Source organism: Passer domesticus, chromosome 8, assembly GCF_036417665.1.
Source record: "Passer domesticus isolate bPasDom1 chromosome 8, bPasDom1.hap1, whole genome shotgun sequence".
In the NCBI taxonomy this organism is placed as follows: domain Eukaryota; kingdom Metazoa; phylum Chordata; class Aves; order Passeriformes; family Passeridae; genus Passer; species Passer domesticus.
Genome location: NC_087481.1, coordinates 31,757,459 through 31,782,471, shown reverse-complemented (window position 1 = coordinate 31,782,471; position 25,013 = coordinate 31,757,459). Strand labels below are relative to the sequence as shown.

General features: G+C 39.8%; 2 protein-coding genes across 19 annotated transcripts in view; one reads left to right on the top strand and one right to left on the bottom strand.

Annotated features, from left to right (window-relative positions):
* OPN4 (opsin 4) overlaps positions 1 to 10,137 on the bottom strand; it is a 41,733-nt gene extending 31,596 nt beyond the window's left edge. For 3 of the 18 annotated variants that reach the window (XM_064430117.1, XM_064430119.1, XM_064430113.1), the window contains exon 1: positions 9,370 to 9,936. Coding sequence is in view for 1 of the 18 variants with exons in the window: in XM_064430127.1 (XP_064286197.1) it covers positions 9,370 to 9,423 (54 nt within the window). In the remaining 17 variants the exon portion in view is untranslated. Of the gene's footprint in view, positions 1 to 7,664; positions 7,723 to 8,161; positions 8,265 to 9,369 lie in introns of all 18 variants that reach the window. The other 15 variants (XM_064430115.1, XM_064430120.1, XM_064430114.1 and 12 more) reach the window with 12 other exon arrangements.
* Positions 1 to 25,013, top strand: part of WAPL (WAPL cohesin release factor) — a 133,363-nt gene that overhangs the window by 42,908 nt on the left and 65,442 nt on the right. The window lies entirely within an intron of this gene.

The window sequence follows — 25,013 nt, the reverse complement described above, 5'->3', positions numbered from 1 at the left end:
TCCACCATGCACGATTTGCTTGTCTCCATGCAGTTCTGCATGCGGGTGGCAGTGGCAACAAGAGACACTGACAATAAGCTGGGCTGCAGGCACACACAGCCTGCTGGCCATGTTGACACCACTGATCTGTAGTGTCTGATTTTATCTGCCCCTCTCCTGCCAGGACACCTCCATTTCTTGTCTCCTTGTACTTTGATAACAAGCTCTTTGGCGCAGAGACTTTTTATTCCATGCTGGGATCATGTTTTGACTTGCCTAACATTTCTAATAAGTATTAGAGCAATGCAAATGTGGTATGACTTCCATTTTCTGGTAATGCCATGAATTCACTTAACAAATATATTCAGCTTAATTTTTTGGGTGAACTTGTGAATAATTCAGTGTGACTACAAGAAAATGTCAGTGCTCTGTTTTAATAAAAATGTGGACAGCTAAAAATGGTTTCTAGAGTTTGAAAAGCAAAAGAGTAAGCCTTCTGAATAAACACACATCTCAAAAGCAAACCTATATGAAGTGATAAATACTGGCACCAATGCTCAGAAAGTCAAACTGCAGGTTCTTACTTTAATTTTATGATTCTGCCTACTCCCTTCAGAACTGGCATTCCTGCTCATGACTTGCAGATGATGTTGCAAACCACAAAAACATAATTGGGTGATAATTTTGCTACACAGCAGACATAGACAAGTATGTCACCTCTACTTACTGTAAGAAATTTTCACTGAAATAATATCCTGAAATTCATATATGTGATAGGGAAACCTGGGCACTGCACTCTTTCTGCTCTTTCAGATGGCTACAAATGTGCTTGAAAAAAGAAAACACATTAACAACATCAAGCATTGAATATGGGCTTGAGTCCCCAGGATACTGGAGTGATTTTGCACACAACCATAAAGTTTCCTTCTTGTACAAACTGAAAGGATGTCACCAGTAGGAAGTGACTGACCTCTCCCTGTGTAATAAACAAGTGGATTCATTACCATCAGATTTAGACAGGCCTTATCTCACTTCCAATGAATGACTCAGCTACTTCACTTCCTAGGAATAAAAATTAATGTGCTCTTTTCTAAGCAGAATTTCAGTAATGAAACTTAAGACCACAGAACACCTCAACAAAAAATGGACATTTAAGAGGCATTTCTTCCTGATCACAAAAACGTGTTCTTTGTGTGTTTCTACCCCTTCTTGCAGCTTCAGTTACAAAATGTAATTTAATAATTATTCTTATCCTCTCTTGTTCCCCACATCAAAATAAAACTCTATCCATCCAAAAAGTTAAGCCTTTGCCCTTAATGCACATATATTTTACTAAACAAATGCATTATTGCTGCCTGTGACTCAGGAGATGAAAATGCTACTTTTTTAGTGTTCATTTATAATAACTAATAGACAGGGAGAAGAGGAAAACATACAGTCACTTCTATTTTCACAAATTTAAATGAAGTTCAAAACATCCTAACCATGCAATCAGGACAAACTTTTGCCATTATATTCCTGACCATGGACATACTTAAAAGTCTCTGTTTTCAAATTCATTGACTTGTGGAAGAGTTACTTGGATTTCTTTTAGTGTGAGAGTGCAGGGCTGTTTATCTCTCAGTTCAGAAATAAACTTCCTTGGGCAACAATCGGAACTTGTTACCATCATTAGACAACTGCAGAGATCTCAGCCTGCTCTGGCATACTGCAAGCAAGGCAACAGTGATAATGGTTGCTTACTCCATGAACAAAAAAAACCCTCATGGCAGCATTCTTAAGTTCAATTCCAAAGTAACTCCGACCTATTTTCTGAGCATAATCAGTAGAGTATGAGAGTGGCCATTATGAGTCAGTCCAAAGGTGTGTCAAACCCCACATGCAGTGACTGAAAGCAGCATGCCAGGAAAGAGTGCAAGAATACAGAGAGATTTCCCTAAAATACTCTTTCAGCCTCAAACAGCATGCAGCTCAGCAAATCTATGCTTCTCAACCCATATTTCAACTCCAACATTGATGGAGCTTTTGTGGGTTTGTAAAAGGATTCAGGGTGTGGGTAGGAATGTAGTTTCAAGTTGTCAATGTAGAAGTCTGGGAAAAGAAAGGCTGCAGTCTGAACCATGGAGTTATTTTGGTCCAAGCTAAATTGCTCTTTAGCTTGAGCAAAAGCACAGAAATCTGAAAGCTAACACAGCCTCTCCTGGAAGGCTTTGTATAATTTAAAACACAGTCATACTACAAAACCAGTTTTCAGCTCAGCTTAGCAACTCTCTTCATGATATGCAAGTGCCTTTCAAAAGAGTTGCCAGAATGAACCAGCTGAGACCCAAGCTCCCTTTCCTTCCTTTCTTCTAATTATTGGAAGAGAAATTATTCCTCTGAAAATGAATTCTTGCTTCACCAATTTTAATGAAACAATTTATTTTTTTAATAACCCAGATAGTCTTATTAAAAGTTCAGCTTTTCAAGGTTTGATGATCAGAGCTGAGATTCACATTTGAGAGAAGTGCCTGCAACTGAAGCATCCAGACTACCTGAAGATTTAGGAACATGGTTTCTGTATAAGAATTAGACCTAAGAATGAAGAGGCTGAATAGAACTAAGAATCTAACACTGTAATGCAATACAAATATGGAATAGTTTCTAATTGCTTCTGTTTCTCAGGCTTTTCTTGTACTTTTATGGTGCTTCTGAATTTCTTACCTTTGCTTATTGAAATTACAGCAATAAAACACTCATCATGATTCACTGACCACAGAAAAATAACGAAGGGGAGACTTCAGAGAGACTATTTTTCATTCCCCAACTATTCCACTGGGACCAGGCTCTTAATTTTTGGTAGCCAGGGGAGTTATGGATGTAGGAGAAACATCCACTTATGGAACCCTGGTTCTGGAACTTGACCTACATAATTATTGTGAGGGCACTTTAGGTACTTTTCTGAAAATACATTTGTAGGAGTCAAAGATGCTGGTGATCTTTTGTGCAGGGTACTTACCTAACTAAACTCTGAGGAATAATTTGCAATTTGTTTTCTTATGATTAGAATTGCATGAGGCAGAAGGTTGACACTGTTTAAATTCAGGATACAACTTATTTACCAAAAGATCGAAATTACTCAGATTATTTAAGATCATTTAAATATTTTTCCTTCACAGGAATGAAAACTTTTTCGACCACCTGTCCCCAGCTGAGGAACTTTCTGCTCCATTTAATACATACTTCCCTCTGTCTCCTTGCAGAAAAATAATGGCTATTAGGTGACAGGTCTAACAGAAAAACACCACCCAGACACATGAAACCAGGTACATTTAAAACTTCTGTTACTCTTATTTTACCATCACCTGCACTAGCTTCTATATGAAAGTCCCAAGTCTTAATTTACACAGGCATGTAATGTTTGTGTTTCTGTCCCACATCCGATGGAGGTGATGCATTCCAAAAACTGAGAATTAACTTGAATGACTGAACATCACAGACATTTGATAACCTGATATTAAGTAGGATTTCCCCAAAATACCATTTAAGTACTTAAAAACCTCTGACTTTAAAATATGATGTAGATTATCAGTGCTGACAGCAAAATATGAAGTCAAATTATTATAGCTGTACAAGAGAAATAGTGAGGGACTTAAAGGAGCAGGTGATAAGCTATATACTCTGTTAAAGAGTAAAATGTCTGTAGCCTCCAGGGACATAAGCCATCAGACAGCTGTGGAACAGTATGCAGAAAACAGCCAAAGATATATAGCTTGTACTGAACAGAGGTGCTGATGACTGAAGTTTAGGTATTCAACATATAAAGCAATTCAAAAGTGCAGACTAAATGATAGCTAGAAGAACACATACAGTGTAATAAGTTACTAGTTAAAGAAATAAAAGGAGCCAAAGTTCACAGTCTCTGAATTCAAGAGATTGGAGAACTGGATCTGGGTTTATGGGGCTTGGTCACAAACCCAAAGTACACTGTATTGCCCTGGATGAATCAGGAGAAATCCAGCACCAATTATCCCATGCAGATGGGAACTACAGAGCCTCTGGAACCTGGGAATGGTGGGATTAGGAGCTGCTTCAATGAGTGAAGAGCCTGCACAGTGCCAGCAGCAGCCCTGATCCCTGGGGAGCAGAGCAGCCATGGGCAGAGTCAGGGCTCTGGAAGGAGCAGCACAAATGAAACCTCACCGTTAGCTTTGAAAAAAACATTGCTGCACATACATGGAAAGTATATAGTACAGAAATGAGAAACTCAAAGTTGAGTGCAAATTTCTCTTAGCAGGTAGATGGAAAGCACCTAACATTTAAGTAAGTATTAGAAAAAAAAATAAGAAATGGGACAGACAAGAGCAGAGGAAGGAAAGGAGTCAGCACAGAACTGACCAAAGCAAGCACTAAGGTAACATTCATCAACAGAGGTGCCAATCCTTTACTTTCTAGGAACAGAAATAAATCTACTTACAGCATTAATCAATAATGCATAGCAGACTAATGGAACTGAAAAGTCATTAGTGGTGTGGGAGGCTTACTTACTAAAAGCAACCTGCATGAACACTGACATTAGTCCTAGTCAGAGGATGGATCTTGCCTGTGCAAAACCCAATATTACATCTTCAAGTGATATGAAAAGCAGATTCTGTTTTATTTTTTCCAAGAAAAGAACTGTCAAAATAAGGCTCTTGATAGGCCTCTTTCAATATTTTTTGCCTGGAGCTTTTAAACTAAAAATATCTTTGTTTCAGAAAGGTTACAAGAGGATATTCAGGGGTTTTTTCAGGATACATCAATAAAAAAGTAACTAGTTGAACTATCTTTTGCTAAAGGACAACAATTAAGAAACTTTTTTAGTAAAGCACCAACCAGCACCAGATGTTAATATGGGAAGTAAGGAAACAAGGCTGTTATAAGTCTAATAAGTCAAATCAAATGTATCTTGCATAAGGAATACTTATTGACATGAAATATTTTGATCTCACTAATGATTCTGACATTTGTGTGAGAGGATTACAAATTTGTACAGCAAATGTGTCACAGGAATCATCTCTTCAAAAATGGGACTCCTTTGAAGAGCAACTGTACTCAGCAATGGCCTTTCAATGTCCAAAGCAGATGGAAAAGGTCTCTTGTGGGTTTTGCTCACCAAAAGACTGATATACCTAATAATGAATAGCACACAAAGAGAAAGAGAAGAGGTATCTTTCTCATTGACACCACCCACAAAGGAGGAAAACCAAAGCTAGTTTTACAGAGAAAATGAATTCTGAAATTCTGTATCAAATATTTTTTTAAAGTAACCAGCAGACCTTTGAGACTTCCAAAATTCAAAGCAAATCCTGATCATGTTACTTCCCTCCTCATTCTAAAGATTTTTAGTAACTTCAGACCCCACTACTAGTTTTCTTCCCTTTGTCTCATGCTTCTGGTCCTTTCTTTTCATGCCTAGAAGTTGTCACTTCCTTGAAAAGCAAGTTAAAAATGAAACTATCTGGAAATAGCAAATTATATTAAATAACAGCTAATGCAAATTCTGTTATTAAAACTATTTTCAAAAACTGGGCAAGTTTCCAGATATGGATGAAAAGTATAAAATAAGATTGAAGAAGTTCTGTATCACACTGTATCACGAGTGTGATAACACCACTATCAAACCTCATAATGCTAAAAAGCTTATGGTAACAAACTAAAGCATATACCAAGTCATGTTGATTTTAATTTTGTTTATGCATTGGTAGATTAAGGCATAACTAGTTTTAACAGCCCTTTTGTTGGCCAGGAAAGTGAATATTAATATGTTCATTTCACATAACCTTGCTAAACAAGTAAAAAATCAAGAGCATTCCATCACTGCAGGTCTGAGCAGAGCCCACTGTGTTAGACTAAGGGACACTCTGGTAAAAGCAGAACTCTGAGGTGAGTTCTCAGTCACACCTGACCATGGTAAATCCCATAATGGCAGACATTGGAGGAGTTGGGTTCTTTCAGGAGTTTGTACAGGAAGAAAATAATAACTTTATATCATATTGTACACACTGATCTACCAGTGCAGAAGATGTCATCCTAGGGATTGGAGTCCTGCTGGAAATTGAGTGTAACTGGAAAAAATTAACAGTAAGATGGCCTCCTAATACTACACTCATTACTATTTAAATGGTGTTCTGTGAAAGTTTGATAGTTCAAGCAAGAGTTCATTTACCCAGCTTATACTGTTCTTCTTCCACTATAAATATTGCCTTAGTAATGAACTATTTCTTTTGTTACCTTTTTCACCTTACTCTGTTCTTCTCATCCCAATCTATTCTTTTTCCTCCCACCCTTCATTCCTTTCCATTTTCCCAAGCCGTATCTCTCATTCATTCCATTCTCTTATCCTTTTTTCATTTCACCATCTTTCAGTCTTTGAGGAAGAACAGTTAGTTTTGTAGGAAAATGGAAAAGCACAAAAGTAAGCTATTTTTCTTAACAGTACCTAACAGTACAGTACATTACCTACAGTAAACTAATGTGGGATTGTTATTGCTTGGAACAATTCTGAGTTTCACATCAGCCAGTCTGACTCTAATTCTGTGTCAAAGAGCTCTCTGCACACCCAGCAGGCTAACAAAATACACAGACTTTTTAACAGACCTTTAAAAAGCTTTCACTCAAATATTTGCAGACTTGAAGGCTTTTTTTTAGGTAATGAAGGAAGCCTCCTTTGAGGAGAATGACATTACTTCATGATAAGATGAAAACATGAAAATGTGCCTTCCCCCCCACCCAGAGAAAAGGCACAGTACTGCATATTGCTGCATATAATTCACTAGTTGAATTAATATAATTTGGAAAAGCCTATGCTTATTCTAACAAATTATCAACAGTTTAAAAGAAGTCCATGACCCATACTATCAGAAATTTACTATATAGGAACTATTTCATAGATATAGCTGTTTTGTGAAATAGATGTTCACCTGGTTATGGGTAAATTAGTTCAAGAACAGCATAATTCTGGTTTTACAAGACAGCCAAGGAGGGTAGGAGTATTTTCTTTAAAACAATAGCATTAAGGTCAGCTTGCTGAACTACTTTAGAATCTGTTTTACAATCTAATTCGGTCTATTGAACAGTAAACAATGAAAGTAGGTTTTGTTCCTTCATTTGATTACATTGTTCCAGCAAATACAATCACAGAAAGATTAACTACCTTCTGAGATAAGACACAGGCCCCAGCCAGAGGCAGCTGTTAAAGTTTCCTATCTGCTTCACAAGCAATTAACTGTGTCCAAGTAAGCAGTGTCTTATACGGAAGGGATGGACAATAGGTCACTATGCATGAAGGAAGAGGGCTAACTTTGATTTCTCTGGGTACAGTTTCATTTGAATAGCTATTGATTTTTAATGTAAAAGCATTGACAAGGCACGATAGTTTTACTTACAACCTATTTTATCACATGACAAAACTACAGGGCCTTTTTTCCATCTCTTCTGCAGCAGGATACCCAGGGTGTATTTGTTACATTGTAAGAAATATCTTTTTTTTTGGTAATTGAAATGACAGTTCAAGAAAGCCTTTCTGATACAATAGAGCAAAGTGTGTTTTAGCAAAGACCTCAAGTCTTTAGAAGCTCCTCTTTCTTGGTGATCAGTTGTGAAGAAAGGCATAAAAGAGCCTTCTGTAAGTAAAGTAATCTTCTGTGGCTGAACTTGTCTTTTACCTTAACAGATCCTGTGGAGGTCCATGTTTCTCAATCTTCTCTCTTCTGTCCCTTGTTTCTGCATTGGTAGCAACATTTGATATAGTCTCAGTTGTCCACCACTTTATTCCCCTACTACTGCCTGGTCTAAGTAATTCTCAGCACTTGTAAAGCAAATTAAACTTTGACTTGTGTACTGTTCCTGAATATGATTAGTTTACATTATCTATCAGATTCTGATTAATTACTAAGTAGATCTCTAGTACCTTCAATTTTAAGAGAAGCACTCTTTCTCTTACTTCAAGCCATATGCTCTAGTGTGGCTGGAAATTGTTCAGGTATTATAGAAAATATCACATGACTTTTCTAGACAGCTTATCAATTTGATTATAGCAAGAGGGAAAAGCAGCACCAAAACAACTTAGTTACTGGAGAAAAGACTGAATATTCTGACAGTAATGATCAGGAGAGCTGGAACATAAAATATGTGAAACATGAATGACCCATAAGGAACTCACTTCGTAAGGAAGTTGCTCAGTTGAGAGCTGTAGAAGTGAACAGTCTGGGGCATCAGAGAAGGACTGAGGACCATTGCTATAACCCACATCACACATCAGACTTCTGCCCATAACATAATACAGTATTGTCCAATTTAATATGCAAATTTTAATTAGCAACGACAGCAGCAGTTAGTCTGTAAAGGGTACTGGGGTGCTGTCACAAGACTGGAGCTATACAAGAGAGACCAATTAATGAAAAATTAAGTTTGAACATAAACAGCCTTTCCTAAACAGGGCTTTTTTGCAAGAGTGACTTTAGTCTAAACACTAGAAATAATTCTCAATTGCATTTGCCAGAAGCAATTTTCACACGTAATAAACGTACACAAGGTAACATATATCAGTGGTTCCCACTTGCTATTTGTCACTTTGTATTATAAATTGAAAAGTCTTGTACATAATTCATGAACCCTGTTACCGTCATCGCAACCCAGAAATTCAGAGCTGTTGACTCACTCAGTGAAAGCTTACTTCTCCCCATCTTGGGAAGTTGAAGGATCACAGAAAATGCTGAGAACTTTGGTTTAGTGCATACCAGGAGGGATAAAATTGTTTATTTACTTATCACTTAATATCAAATACCTTTGCTCTAAACTATTACAGAATTAATATTTTATCTCTAGAAAAAGGATTAACACCAATTTGTGCTGCATATAACAATCACTGCAGTTTATACAACAGTAATTTCTAGTGTGAATGAGAGCTTCACAGACACAAACAGAAGAATACTCTGCTAATACATTATTAAAGGAATTGAATATGAGGCTTTAAATGAAAATTGACTTAGTATGTGTAAAAAAAGCTGACTACAATAGCCTGGACTAGTTTTCAAAGTTCCCTAGGAAGAAGGAACACAGGATGAAAGTCTTTTCACATAAAATGTTTTCAGACAGGGATCACCAGGTGAAGTGTAATTGAATTAAGTCCATTCATAAAAGCCTTATTAAATTAGTATCACTCATTTACAATTGTAAAAAAAAAAAAACAAAAACAAAAAAAAAAAACAATAAACCAGAAGAAATACTCAAAGTGTGATTTTCAGTAAGTAAAACTTGTGTAAAAAGCTCTGTATCAGAAAACACTGAGGGCCAGCACTGGAAACCAGACACAGCAGCACCACCAGGAGAGCAGAGACCTCCACCAGCCAGGGTCCATTCCCACTTTACCTGAGAAGCTGCCAGGTCAGGAGAGAGCAGCTGGGAGTCTAAATCCTTAGGCATGCTCCCAAGAACAGTGTTGGGAAATTACTTTAGGATAAGTCCTGCTGAGGATAACGAGGACAAGACATCTCAGGGAGCAGCTTCACAGCCAAGTCGAGAAGTCAGAGCCAAAGACCAAAGAGACCCAGACACAGCAGGGCTAGAGCTACAGCCCAGCAGCATTCCTGTAGAGGAAAAAAAAAAGAGAATCCAGGGCTGAGCTAAATAGAGCTCCTCATCAGGAGGGGTGGGTGGAGGCAACAGGTGAGGCTGCTCAGGGCATTTAGGGCCTATTAGTTCACACCAGGTTCTGAGAATTTGAAAACACTCTTGCTCCCCTGAAAGCAGCTGGTTTGCTAGCATTTATAGCTCTTCTTTTACCTTTTCTTGCCACACTTACCAAGGTAAAAAGTTAAAAAGAAAACATCTCTTTCAAGATTACAGTGTGATCACACAAGCTTAAATTACATCCCCAAGTAATTCTTGTGTTGCATTTAAATTCACTATGGTTCCTCTTTAAGTTCCTGATGTGAATTATACTCAAGTGATTTGCAGCCTCTCTTTTTCTCTCTATAACTTTGGACTTTAACAAGCTGGCAGATCAGATAGACACGAGGCTGTTCATGCTTCCCCTTCATTTTACAACAGGGCAAATGAATGCTCTGAATCAAGGAGAAAACAGAGGACATGTCAACACCATACAACAAGCACCACGCAGAGGTGATAGCTTGGGTTGTGGAAGCAGAATGGAGATGTCACCACAACACTTCTTCCTGGCAAGTTACTGCTGTTGAGCAGTACTTTTCAGTAATGTTAACTTTTCTAGTTGTACTGCTGCACTTTCTTTCGTGCCTTCTTTTAGCTCCTCTGCATGGCAAAATAGCATATGGTATAGGACACTAAAAATAATAATAACAAAGGAAAATATACAGGGATAAAAGTCAAGAATGTGGACCGCCTTGTACTCTGGGATGTCCTGGCGTTAGGTACACAAAGATCCCTGGTATCGGGAGGTACATATGGAGCGTGTTCTGCAAGACACTGTGGGACATTGTTTAAAATAGCAGTTGGAGGGAAGGAGAACTGGCCACATTGATTCAAAGCTGATAGTGTGGGGCTCCTACCATTTCCAGAACCAAATTGATGCAAGTGAGCATAGGCAGAGAAAAATGTTTTGAGCTGTCACAAGGCTGTGAGGAATGTGATCACATGCTGTGTAGGCACAAGTCATGTGCAGAGCCAGCTGTGCCAATAATCACTTAAAAATTGAATTGTAAGAGCAATGGGGCCTGTGATATCTGTTTGAGACAGTATAATTCCTCAAATATATCCTAGGTCTGTGCAAATACAACGTTTGCTTAGCTGCGAGTTCTCTGAAGAATTGTGTTGCGTTTTATTTCCTGCTTACGATGAATGAAAATGTGTCAGTCCTGAGTGACAAGGCTTTAATGACTCTAATTGACCTCATCTTAGACTCCCACCCACACACTCTGCCTATTGGCCCAGGAGTGCTACTTAAACTCAGGTCTGAGCCTGTGTAGCTTTGGTGACTATATTTCTATGTGATATGGTCTTTTTTTTTCTTAGTGCTGCTGCTAGTAATGCTTTACAGCTTACAGCACTCTCTCTGCTGCTATTTGGGCTCATCCTACAGGTTGTCATTTATATAATCTGATGTTGTATTGTATTCTAAAGGTATGCTTTTTTTTTCTTCCTCTGCAATGAGCCTGGTCAGAGAACTGAAAATCAAGTGCAGCTAAAGTGAATACAGGGAGCTGATGGAGGCTGGGTATGAGTGATGATAATGCTCTATTTTGGCTTCTTTAGACATGTAGTTTTCTTCCTGGTTGTTCTACAGTCAGAGAGGGTGTGGCTGTTTTTACTACTTCAGAAAGCAATTATAAGGCAATTGTTTTAGTGATGATTTCTACTTTATTTGGTGTTTGATGTAGCCCTTGTGGTTGAATTCTAGGAGTATAATACTGAAAAGATAATCTATGTGGCACAGGATTATTCTGTGAGCATTTTCACTTTGTCTTATCTCACAAGTGTGTGAGAAGACATAAGTTTGTTATGGTGCACCATGGGCCAAACTGCAACTCAAATGTGACCACTGGTTGTATCAGTCAAGTTCTACTGTACTTTATGAGGAAGGCCTGCCGTGCCAGATGCTCTTCTCATAAAGCAGGCTACTGAGGAAAGGGAAGCAATAACATTCCCTTTTCCCCAGTGCCACATTTCTCACCACAGAATGAGCTCTTTATAGTGGGAAGCTGTAAAACACTGCAAGGAGCAAGATGTTTCCATTCTAAGAGTGTCAAGAATGGGGGTTTTCTCCCCTCTAAAACCACACAGAAGAACGGGGGAAAAAAAAAAAAGACAGGAAGGAAGTAGTATCTCTTCCTTGTAGCTCAGAAATTGGACATGAATTAAGAGTCATGTAAAGCCATTCAGAAAGTCCCTACCAAAAAATAGAGGCTGCCTGAGTCCTAGCTTTGTCTAGAGAGCCTGCCTCTCCTTGGTTGCACAAAAAGCTATGTTATTCTGGACAGAAAAAGGAAATTATTTCTGCCTTATGGCTACTACTAAAGAGGAAGTCCGTAGTTAATTGTGTGTTTGTGGGTGTGAATTTGCTGAGGGATGACCAAGTTGGAGGTAGAACTACATCTTTTGGTTATAACTGCCTGGAGGGCTCTGATGCTGCAGCAGGTATAGCCTGGTCAGGTGGGAACTATGGCAGCATGATTATGCAAAACAGACCAGATGTTTATGGCATGGGGAACCTATTTTTTAATAATCAGAGATTCTAATGATGATCATCATAGGTGTTGTTATAGAGACTATTTAAAGTGATTTGGTCAGCCCTGTCTGATTACCAGATACTCTAGAAAAGGCGAGGAAGGAAAAATATATCCTCTTAATGATATGTAAGAATCTGTTTTCAGTGTAGGACTAAGGTATCAATTATGCTTCTTTTCCATCAGTGTAGAGGAGGACCCTGCCATTAGGCAGGAAAATTACTTCCCTTTTCCCCCCCTTACTGACGCAGTTTTCACAGCTGCCTTCTTACAAGTTGTCTGCAGTTTGTTGTTAAATCAGTTTTGCCCACAAGACACTAATTTTTTAAAACTATGTTCTGTATGCTTTTTATATGATGTGTAATCTATCATGGAGCCATGGACATAGAAATTAATGTTCAACCTAAATCACCATTTTTTCCAGTATGTCTAGTGCAGTAGACATATACTAGCCTAGTGTATCTCAAAGGATACTGCTTTGTACTCAGCCTTCATGCTGTTCCCTACCTTCCTTAGAGCTTTCTTCAACCCTTTAAAAGTCTTGGTGTTTCCCTTGGGCCACAATCTGTGAATGATCTCTTCACCTGCTCTCAGAAAGCTTTAAATTTTGCTTCTGTGGTCCCTGGTGCAACACCAACAGCCCTTAGCAGAGCAGGACCTGGCTTCTCTTCTCATGCTTTCAGTCCCCAATGCTCTGTGTGAATTAAAGTGTCATACTCTGTCATGACTGTATCAGAAGAAACAGCCCTGCTCTCACAGAGAAAAAAATCATATGCAGGAAAGGTGCAGCTTCTTTCTCTGGTAGAACATTAGGTTGCCATGTTGAAGTTTTTTCCCAAGGAATATAAAAGATAACAAAATACATGTGAAGGAATGATAAGTTAGCTATTAACTTTGGCTAGGAGCTTTTTTAAGTGTTTAGGGCAACTGAAGCTAAAAGCAAGTCTCTTGTTTTAACAGGTATTTTAATCTGAATGAAGAAGCCTTTTTGTGTGTAGAAAAACTTTAGTTTCATGTCTATCTGAAATGCTCCCTAATTACTAATTACTGAGGCATTGTAAGCTATCAAGTAAATATTAAATATACATAGCTTTTTATATGAGGACAGACACTTGCAAACAGTGGAAAGGGTAATACTCTGGCACATCAAGACCTGTTTACAGAATTGCTCTTAGGTACACTTGTACAACAAGCAAAGCCATTCAAACCTACTTAATAGAAATAATTCTCACTGATATTTGGAGCTGTTATGGGTTTATGACAGGACCTACATGGACATTTTCCAAGCCACATATTATATAACAGAAGAGGTTGGGAGCAAGCAGTGGATTTAGATATTCAAAGTCAGTATGACACAATACGCTGTTAATAAGTAATTGACTGTAAATGCAGTTCTCTACAAGAAGATTAACTGTGCTCCCTTTTGGAACATAAGTACTTGAGTGAACTCCTCTCCTGAAAGAGAAATCAAATATTTGTGGGTGTCTTCTGGAGGTGAAAAAAATCCTTTTTTGGATTAACATAGGAAAGTATTTTTATAAAAGGTATATTTTTTTGTTAAGTATAAAGTGATGATTGAGTAAGTTGCAGTATCTGGTGATGAATACCTGAGGATTGTTGGCTGTTGAGACAGTGTAAGCTTGATTTGAATTACTGGCTTGTATGAAGCAAAGAAATCTGATGGTGTGTGGTGCTGTGCATTGGGCCAGTCTTTTGCTGCTAGGGATTTGCCTCTGAGAACTAACAAAGGCTTTAGTCTAGTTTATTTATTAATTCACACTTGTGAATTCACACTTGTGGATTCACACTTGCTTCCCTTTAAAGGAACTGAACCCTTAGAAAAACCTAAACTTTCTGCTGATTTAGCCCAAGAGCACGGTTGTATCTAGCTGGATGAAAGCTAAGGACAGTGATGGAGACACAGCATGAGTGCCTTTGTGTACCATCCTTTCTCCTCTCAAACATGTCAGAGAAGCCAAGGAGAGAAATGTAGAATTAGGAAAGGAAGAGAACGAATGTGGTAAAGAGAGATGGATGTGGAATGCCAGAGGCACAGTGAGCAGATGAAGCAGACTGAATGAAGAATGGTGATGGGAAAGACTGCATGCTTTCTTTTTGTGTAAGACTAATGGAGAAGTGTGTGGTTTATCAGTTTTCACTCCCTGTCTCCAGGATGGTTGCAGCTATGATTGTGCAGGAGTGACACTGGGCAAGGTGCTCTGTGTCCTGTCTTCTATAGCTGCTACCTGGAGAAGACAAATATGCTTGGCTGACCTGAAGTCTGCAGACCATGTCTGTAGTTGCTGTATTTGATAACTGGTGCTCTTGAACCTGTGCAACTGCAGATGGTCTTTGTCATGCAATCTGAGCAGTGTCTGTGCCAGCAGTGCTCTGAAGCCTCAAGTGAGACCACCTAATATCTGAGTGACAATCCTACCCCACACCAAGTCCCTGCAGTCCCTGCTTGCTAGGTGCAGATTACATCTTTTGTAGCAAGTGACTGGCTATTACACAGCCAGGTCTGACAGAAGGAACAGTAGATCTCCTGTTGTTAAAGTACAGCAGCTGCACAATTTCCTCAACCAGGAAAAATCGGGAGTGTGCCTTACACAGTTCTTTGCAGGACTACATCACCTTTATGGTCAAATTGTCTGAATTCTGAAAAGACAAACTATTGCACATTGAAAGGTGAGCATAGATGGATAACCATCAGGTGTTGCTCTGGACTTTCTGCTTTCACCAGTGTTTCTATCTCTGGGAGTCTCTTTGCAATATGTGAGAGCTGCAAGTTAACTAAATGTCACATTGTGTTGTGTTGTGTGATGTGCTGGCAAACTCTGCAGTGGAGTGGGACCAACCATGCCAATAGTGAAACTGTTCCCAGTGAAGTTCTATTTGCATTCCTTGTAAAGTGCTACTGCAGCCTCTGAAGGATTCAATTTCCTTTCTATTTTTGTATCATTTTCCAAGTGTGTAGTTAATATTGACTGACAGGGCCAGCTGAGAATCTTGGGATTTCCTATTACAGATAATTAAGGAAAATACTAATTCATGCACAGACAGATGCCTTGTTGTAAATTGCACTGCATGAATATCTTTGCCTTCACTGCTAATTCTGTTTCCTACTGATTACTGAATCTGACTCATTGTTTAAGGTGCTAGGGGCATGCAGCATGTTTCCAGCCAGATGTGTAAAGCAAGCTGCAGAGAAGCTTGATCCTATGTTTTCTGAAGTGTTGTTTTTATGGGCCAGTTCTCTGAATTGTTCTGTACCTAAGATATATGACAGCTTGTATTTTATACTCTCTTAATGGAGCTTGGAGAAAGACCTGGGAGATGGAACTGCCTTCATCAAGGACTTTTCCAGTTCACCTTATTTATTTCCAAACTGGTGTTTGGTTTTATTTTAGGCTAAATTTAAGCTTCCTGTTTTGTTCAAAAGAGAGATTGCTGTCAGGCAGCAGTAATAATAGGTGGTTCTGCAATATAGGTGAGCCAGAAGCTGAGGATGACAGCAAGGCAGGTGTAGAAAGTGGCCCCACCAATGCCACAGGACTTGTGCAGGAAGAGCAGAGAAGGCCCAGTGGCAGCCACAGCCCTTGTGAGACAAGTCTGGTGTTGAGTTATATCAGGGTCTAATGAGAAAGGTGAGTTGGGGTCCAGCAGGGATCAGCAGGGCACGTTAATTGTCAGCATAAACATGTAACCACACATTTGAACAAGTGAGTAGCTGGTGATAGAAGTACAAAGATGTTCTCTTCAACATCTTGTGGAATAGATGTGTTTCCTGGGAGACTGGCTGCTTATCTTGTCAGTAAAAAGATCTGATAGTAATCCCTGTTCTCTAGGAAGGAATGTGCTGAAGTCTCCTGAGTCATAACTTGCCAACAAGCAGAATGGTGAATGTTGTTTGTAACATGTCTAAGTACAATGAAACATGAGTGGAGAGGAAGGAGATCTGTGCTTATCTTGCACCTTCTCAAGTGTCTCCTGCCGAGGGATATGAGACCAGGTTTGCTGGAGCCACACCAGTTTGCTCCCATCTGCCTATGGGTACCAGCAGGAGGGACATTCTGGCAGTTCCGCCTTTTCCAGTCTTCTGTCTGATGAAGAGGTAGTTTGAGTGTGTGGGGTCAGGCAACAAACACCTGCAGTACAGGTGTGGCCCCCAAGAGAGTTAGCAGAGCTGCTACTTTGGTGAGGGGAAAGACTTTCCAGTTAGAAACAGACCAAACTTTGTCTGTCATCAAGGAAACACACAAGTATGGCCTGGAGCAGATCAGAGCTTACCCTTCAGCACTTCTTGCAGATGAATTTTGAAGTTCTGTTCTTTCAATATCCAAGTTACCAATCTGAGGACACTTTGGACCAATCAATGCTGCTAGCAGGCATGCTTAACACCAACTTCCTTGTGCTGGGGAAAAATATACAGATTAGATTCCTGGAGTTCAGCATGAAAGATGGGGAATCAGTAGAAATGAACAGGACATAAGTTTAGTATACTATGAATGTACTTAGGCTGAGGTTGCTGAGTGTCCTAAAAGACAAGATAGAGCAAAGCTCAGTAACTGGGTTTTGACAGACTCCATTGCAATACCTTCCTTTCTAGCTCTGTTGTGCCTCTACTTTTACGTAATTTTATAAGTTCATGTCTCAGCATAGTTAACTCTGACTATGGTCATTGATATCCATTCAGTGAACTGCTTTATACCAAGCTTTGCTTCTAAGACTCTTAACCTCTAAATGCTGGGGCTTGCTCTTAGCTAGTGGCAAAACAAAGGCAATCCACACACCTCCAAATTGCTCCTAATTCCCTATATTCTCTCCCTTGGAATGCTGCAAAAACTATGTCTAGCCATGCACACTTATTCTACTGATCTGAACAACCCAGTCAGCACTGAAACTTGTATTTTCTAGCCATGCACTGCAGTCATCCTAACCTACAGCATCAGTGCTACACAGAATAAGGTGTTTTGTGGGCTTTAGCTAAAGTCTTCATATTAGAGAGGTGAAGTCAAAGTATTTTAATGTATAGGCATTAGTGTGTGTGTATATAATGCCATTTTGAAAAAGAATATGACTCACTTGGCACTTACTAGCATATGGAGTTCATCATAGAATTACAAAATAGTCCTGCTGAGAAGGGACCTCAGGAGGTCTCTCATCTAGCCTCCAGCTCAAGGCAGGGTCAGCTCAAAGGTCAGACCAGACTGTTCAGGGCTTTATCTAGGTAGGTTTGGAAACCTCCAAGGATGGGAACTGCACAATCTCTCTGGGCACCTTGTTTCCCTGCCTGCAGAGGTTTTTCTGTACCTGCAGCTGGAATTTCTGTCAAAATTACATTTACAATTAAATTAATATTGTAAAACAAGTGTGTTGGATTGTAGTTCAGGAGTAGTGTCAGGTGCAGAGCTGAAAATGTACATGGGCCACAAGGGAAACGCTGCTGACAGGGACAGAGGCCAACGTCTGTCAAATCTGTTCTAGTTAGGATCCAGGGGCCCTGCTGATGGTTCTTAATTGCACATGGAGCTCAATGTCTGTAACTCAGCCAGAGTAGAGGCTGCTACAGAAACAGTGCCATGCCACCAAAAGTACCCTGAAGTAAAACAAGTGTTCGTAAAAGTTACATTTGATTCAATCTTCCATACCTTGTTTTCCTGAGGAGTTTGACACATTTTCCCCCCTGCAATCTAGGCATGATTCGTGTCTCTGTCTGCTGCTCATTTCTTTGTAGAGCAGCAAAACCAGCATGAAATTGATGTGATCTTCTTTCATTGCTGCCCAAAAGGTTCTGAATAGCAACCCTGGAACAGAGTGGGCTTGTTGACTTCATTCTGCAGCTGCATGAAAAATCTGCCTCTAAGCCTGCAGCTTCAAGAAGACAGCACAGCATCTGTTCACATAAAAGATAGCTTTGAGTTTGTCTTTTTTTTTAAATAATGAGAAATTTAAACTACTGGGTTTGAATAGAAACTTGGAAACAGGTTACTTGGCTTCCCTCATTTGCCAAGGAAAGCTTTCCACTTATCTCTGACAAAGGACTGGATGAATTTTCTTCAATTTAATTTAAATATTTTTGCCCCACATGTAGAGAAATTAACGTCTAATTTATGAGAAACTTCATTTCTGGTATAATAATTATATTATGTGAGTCTCTGTTTAGTCAAGTTACAAAGTCTGATTTTTATGGGATTGTTCTTTCTGTATGTATCCGTTATATACATTTGCTCATCACTGTGATATGTTCCTATCAGCTTGTCAACAATGTGCCCTTCACAGAAGTTATGGTTAACCCAGGGTCCAAATGCAGAGTGCCAGGGAGTAACATTTGGGCATCTAATTTCTATAGGATCATGCATCATTCTGCTCTGATAAAGTTTAATGCATCATGTTTAAAAACAAAAACCAAAAAATGAATTCTTTGAGCACATCTTGACATTGCAACATACTGCAATTTCTTTAATATCTTCCTATTCTAATTATGTACACAGGTTTGTAAAGCCATTATTATCAATATTGAACTATTGCTTAGCAGATTTATAGCCTGACTTCTAAAAATGTTTCTACAGCTCCTTTAGAAATTGCTGCCTTTATAGTCCAGCTTAGAAGTTGTGTTATTGAGTACTGGGGACAGCATTTAGTTGGTGAGTATTCCACTATAAAACCAAGGTACCTTGCTCCTGTCTGTCTGCCTTCCAGTAACCTACAGCAATATTCCTGCCTGTGCAAATCTGGCTGATGTGTTTTATCAGAAGGAAATTTTCAACTTCAACTTTGGTGCTCAAAAAACCCCCACAAATCTGTGCATTCTTTGTTCTGAGATGTGTGGGTTGATACATTGAGAGTTGTGTGGATTTGTGGTGGTGGGTGTTGATTGCCAGATGGCCTCATCACTCCATTTTTGCTGTCCTGGGACAGTTTGCTCTGGGGACTGTCAGACTTAACCAAAAGAGACTTTTGTACAGGAAGCTTCAGTTCCTCAAAGGAAGGATATGAAGGATAAAGAGGTAAAAAGCTTCATGGCTTTGTTCAGCCATATTTGAAAGGACCTCAGTGTTGGAGATGAAACAAAGGACAATTCTAAGCCTGCCAGAGGTAGTAAGGGCAGATTTTCCTAATGCAGTGAGGATGGCTAGAGCTCCATCAGTGATGTTTATGCCAGTTGTTTGGCAAGACTGTGATTTGCAAACCTTGTATGATATTTCCCTGTCAAGCCCAGAAGGAATCCCTCAGTCGCAGATTGATTGTCTCAAGCAGAAATATTCATGTCTACATGCAGAGCTAGTTTACACAATGGAGCCCAGTGTAGAAAGGGAGATGAGTCTGGTGCCCAGAGCTGTGGTGCTGCTTTTCCTTGCTGTGTTGCTTCTGCTTGTCCCAGCTGGCAACTGAGGTGTCTCTGAGTGTACATCATGCACATTGCATCCATTTTCTGTGGGTAAAACCTCGCATCATGTGAGGTTTTGTTGGAATTCTGGTCCCACAACTCTCAGGGAGTTTATTGGTATTTATTGTCTTACAAGTGCTATCTGAAATGACATTTAGGAATATCTGTATGACCTGCCAGATGAACACAGCTGTGACAAACCAGTTCAGCGCAACAAACAGCAAGGAGGTGTCAAAAGCAAAGCCATGAGCTTGGTCAGTTGATCTACTCATTAGATCTTCATTTTGAAATCTCTGCTAAAAGGAATGCACCTGAAAGCAAATGGAGAGGTATTGAATTATTTACTTTTTGACTATAGTTATATTAATGAAATAACTAAGAGTAAAATTGGAAATATGTCCAGTGTAGTCCAGAAAGCAAAAAATCCACTGGCCTGTCTTAATCTACAGCTGCCAGTAGCAAAATCTGGGAGTTGACAATACCTTCAGCGTGATAAAAATGCAGTTTCAAATAGTTAAGAATCAGATGAAGTCAAAATCCAATTTTGAAAAATAAATACACTGTTTCATTTGCTTTAACACCTGATTGTAGCATGGTTCATAGCCTGAGCTACCAAAAAATTATTAGCAATCCTAAGGGCAGGTACATAAATTAATATGACTTCATATTAATGTTTGGTAATTTCTTTGTTTACCAGTAGGTGTCACTGGAGTCCAGCAGAGAGCTGTTACAGCTTTAAAACATCTTTTCTGCTTAATTGAACTTTTATTTCATAGAGGAACATTCAATATTTGTACATGATGACGTACATACAATAAAAATAAGAACTGTGATCAATGCTCTTTCAACTGTTTTTTCTTGCCTTAGCTACTGATAACTGTTGGTGGATAATTCAATGATTTGAGAAAGAATTCTGAGTTTTCTCCTCTGCAGCATGACTGAATCTGGTCCAAGCTGATAATGACCAAAGCCTTCTATTTTATACAAAGATGAAACCATTTAGCAGTGCCTGTATAATTACCAGCCCTTGCCCAATCTTGCATTTGGTGATGAGGAGAAACTGGAAAATTAAGCCAAAAGACCCAAATACTTTTTTTCTCCCTTTTTTGGGACCTGTGTTGAAAATTAGAGTCTGGAAACTGATTGGACAGGAAGGACCTGTCAGACACAAAACAGCTCTCTGCAAGACTGAGAAAGCATTTAAGGAACAACATTTCCTACACTTTATATTAGAAGATGCAGCACTGTGCTGATGAAGGCTTAGAATTGAGCTGAAGTAGAGCATGGAATGATTTTTTCCTTTTGAATGAACTGAAGTTCTTGTCTGCTGTGCGTTTGCTTGACAGCTGATCAGCAAAGGTATTTTGATTGAGATGAACTCTCAGTATGCTTAAATATCTACCATCTGAAAGGCACAAAAACCACTAAGTAGACACTGGCATATGCTGTTCAAGCCATTTGGTATCATCACTAAAAGATAAAAGGAATTCTGTTTTGTTTTCCCCAAGCCATGGTATAAGGCTTATTCTTTATAAAAACCACTGGGGAGGCATTTTGATTTAGTCAAAGCATCTTAGTTTGAGCCTAAACTTTTGCATCAGTAATTACTCCAATTTCTTTCAAATGTTTACCAAAAAAAACCCCAAAAACCCCTGCCACACAATAAACATTTATCTCAGAATTTCAAGGTCACAGATCCAGCAGAGAAGTCTAGCATAAGGAGGCTGCCTGCAGGCCAGTGTATTATTAGAATAATAATGTGGTTTTGGACAGTAAATGCACTGCCTGCTCTGTTGCCCTTACATGTGGCTGATCCAGTAATGAGTCATTTCCGTGACACGTCTAAAGAACCAGGCAATGCACAGATGTTTTCAGCCTTGTGTTATTATCATTAGCTCCTTTTTGAGTGTACTCTGCCACCACTCATTAACAGGCCCTCTGCTCCGTGCTGTGATCTTTGCTGTGGTGTCATTTCATGGGACATGGCTGCATTGTATGCAGGGAACCCTGAGTGTGAACAGGTTTGCAAAACCTGCACAGTGTAAGGCCCTGGACGTACCAGGGTCTTGTGCAACAGACATTGCAGCTTTCTTTGTGGTGCTGCATTGTAGTCTGAGTAAAGGTGAAAGTAATTTGTTTGGGGCTCTATTCTGGCAGGAAGATAATGAAGTCACTAAATGATATTTTGTTGCCTCTTAAATTCCCATGAGGAAATCTTAATTTGATTTTTTTTTCAAGTTTCATTTTATCAGCTTAATTTGCTAGCTAGTACATGAATTCTGTCATGACGTTCAGGGACATGTCCACTCAGATCTCATTAGTTACATCAGTTTTAATTCTCTGTGGATTTTCTTCTCCAGTTGTAGTTGAGTTGCCATCCTTTGTAGCATTGCTCACAATCCTCAATGGCCACACATCCTGGTTCCACTGCACCAACAAATTTGTTAATCTGATATTAGTCTGGGCTTTAATGGTATGCAACTACTATAGGAGTGCTTAGTTACTGGCCTCTTTCTAAAAAGTAGAAGCAAATACTTGGGAAATACAAAGGTGAAAACAAAACTCTTGTAAATTAAAACCCAAAAAATAATGTTACAGGTTACAGCATCTGCATGTGACAGCCGCATGCAAATCCAATAATCACCACTAAGAGGACAAAGGAAGATAAAGTGTTGGTCACATACCTGCCCTTTTTAAAGATAAAGGAAGTAAAGCAGTAAAATAAGCAACAGAAATGGCTTCTCCCCTATTGCTGGAAGAGGAATAGGATAGGACAATGACAGTTGCACCAATGAGCTTTTTGTAAGAACCAATTTCTTTCCTCAACAAGCATTATGTGCACACAGTTTGGTAGGTTTCCTTAAGGGCTGCTGCTGTAAAGACAGACAGAAATTCATTCAATAATAATGTGAAACAGAGAGATCTTGAAAGGAAGCCAAAAAAATTGGCTTCCTTTGGAAGCCAAAAATTGGAAGAAGGAAAGATTGGTATTCAACCTGGTCATCCTACAGGGCTGTGAGAGATCTCAGGTATTTGAGAGAGAGAGCACCCTTTTATTCCTTATACAACAATGGGAACTTGCTTTGTTCAAAGGAAGAAACCTAGACTTTTCTTGTGGATTTTAAAGTGAGGCTGCATCCTTACTGCAAATGCCTTTTGGTATTTTTTTTCTCCCAAAACGTGTTGGCACATTGTAGAATTTTCAGTGGGAAACAGCACAGGTGGTTAGTTTCTCAGCAGAGCTTGCTGGGAATATACTGCATAGCAGAATAAAGTTCTGACCTTGATGATTATAACAAGGTGAAAGCTACTTTGTGCCTTCCCACTAGTGTTTCACCACAAGTTTTTCCAGTAGACTTACAGGCTGATCACCTAGGGAAAAAAGCTGCACAGAAAACCACTGAGAATTTAGCCGTAGGTGAATGACTACTGTTGGCTCATCGAGTAAAACGAGTCTTTCCAGAGGCTCTGGCATTGCAGGGACGATGCTGCCTCTCACATGATTGCAACAGATGGGTGTGCAGGCCAGAGAGAAGGTGGAGTAGCACAACTTTTTGTCAGGGCCTGATCCAGTAATGCCACGATCCAGGGAACTTTTATTTTTTCAGTCATGGAGAACTGGCCCTTTGCTGCACTGATATAAGCATTCCTTTGGTCTGTCCAGCAGTCTTTGTTTTAACCTTTTGGTTACTAAACCTAATGCCTTGGCATGACCTCGACTATGAGGAGGCAGCTACTGAAAATTATGATCCAAAGCTATATAAAGATCCTCTGTTTGAGTGACTTTCAGTCCTTCTTCTCAGGGTTCAGTGTCAGAAATTAGCAGTACAGTATCCACTGGAAATACCTCACTAAGAAAAGCCATATTCTTAACACAAATTATACTTCTCTGTACAATGGGTTGCAGATCTCTCTCTCCTCTTTCCCTGCCCCTGTACTTTCTGCTTTTTGCTTTTCATGGCAAGGTTTTGGTAGCAGGAGTGGCTTCTGTGAGAGGCTGTCAGATGCTTCTCTTGTTCCAATACAGCCAATGCCAGGTGGCTCCAAGATGGATCCAGACTGGCCAAGGCCAAGCCCAGCAGTGATGGTGGCAGCACCTCTGGCATAACAGATATAAGAAAGGGAAGAGGAGAACTGCCCAACTGCAGCTGGAGAGAGGAATCTGTGAGAGGGGGAGGAGATAGAGAAAACTGGGAGCAAAGTTAAGCCTGGGAAGAGGGAGGATGTGGGGAAGGTGTTTCAAGATTTTAGTTTTATTTCTCATTATCCTACTCTGACTTGGTTGGTAATAAATTTAACTAATCTTCCCAAGTCAATTCTGTTTTGCCTGTGACAGTAATTGGTGAATGATCTTTCCCTGCCCTCTTCTTGACCCATGAGCCTTTTGTTATATTTTCTCTCCCCTGCCTAGCTGAGGAGGGCAGTGACAGAGCAGCTTTGGTGGGCACCTGGCATCCAGCTTGGGTCAACCCACCACGTTTGTCCTGTGCAGCCACTGCAGCTCTCAGTACAACCCTGTCATTCTTGCTGTCCTGTGCTGCTGCTGGGGCTGGGGCTGGTGCTGGTGTCCTTCCTCCAGCATGTTAATGGTGATATTAAAGTCCTAATCACTATTTTAGGAGAAGGTGACTAAAATATGGTAATTAGTTACTTCATGTGTCTCTTCACCCTCCTCTCACATTTGCTGTGCAAATAGCAAGGGGGAAATTCTCGCCCCAGTGAATCGAAATGGCAAAGGCCCGTGTGCTCTCACCCTGTGTGCCCCTGACATTTGAAGGACAGCAACAGGAGCACGGTGACTTTTGGCAAGGAAAAGGCAAAAAGCACCAAAATGTTTAGCATTGTAAATGGTGCTAACTGGGACATGAAAGCACTGCAGCAGCTGTGAGTGCAGCAGGACATCCTCTTCACCCCCATCCCTTCCCACCTGGACAAGAGGCAAGGAAGGAAGCACTACGGGAAGTTGGGAACTTGAAAGGCAAATGGTGACTAGGCTGAGAGGCAGAGAAGGAGGAGTGGACTGAGAGGCTTCCAGTTGTGAGGAGAGCATTTTAGGCACGAGGAGCAATGGGGAGAGCTTTCCTATGAGCTACTGTTTGCTTCTTGGGTAGTGCTTCACAGGGAAACAGGGTAATGGATTATGAGCTTATTCCCTTTCTGTGGGAAAAGGACTGGAACAAGGGTGTATTATGGTGCTACTTTATATACCTAGTATATAAAGGATATATATAGGATATAAAGGATATATTATTATATAAAGGACAATATAGAAAGGATATATTATATTATATACAGGATACCTACTTCTATGGTCTGTTTAAAACCTGTAGCCTCAGTTATGCTGCTATTACTCTCAAATACTATGTTTTGTCCATGAGGCAGCACTGAGGAACCTTCCTGACAGCTTTCTGGAAGGATGTGAC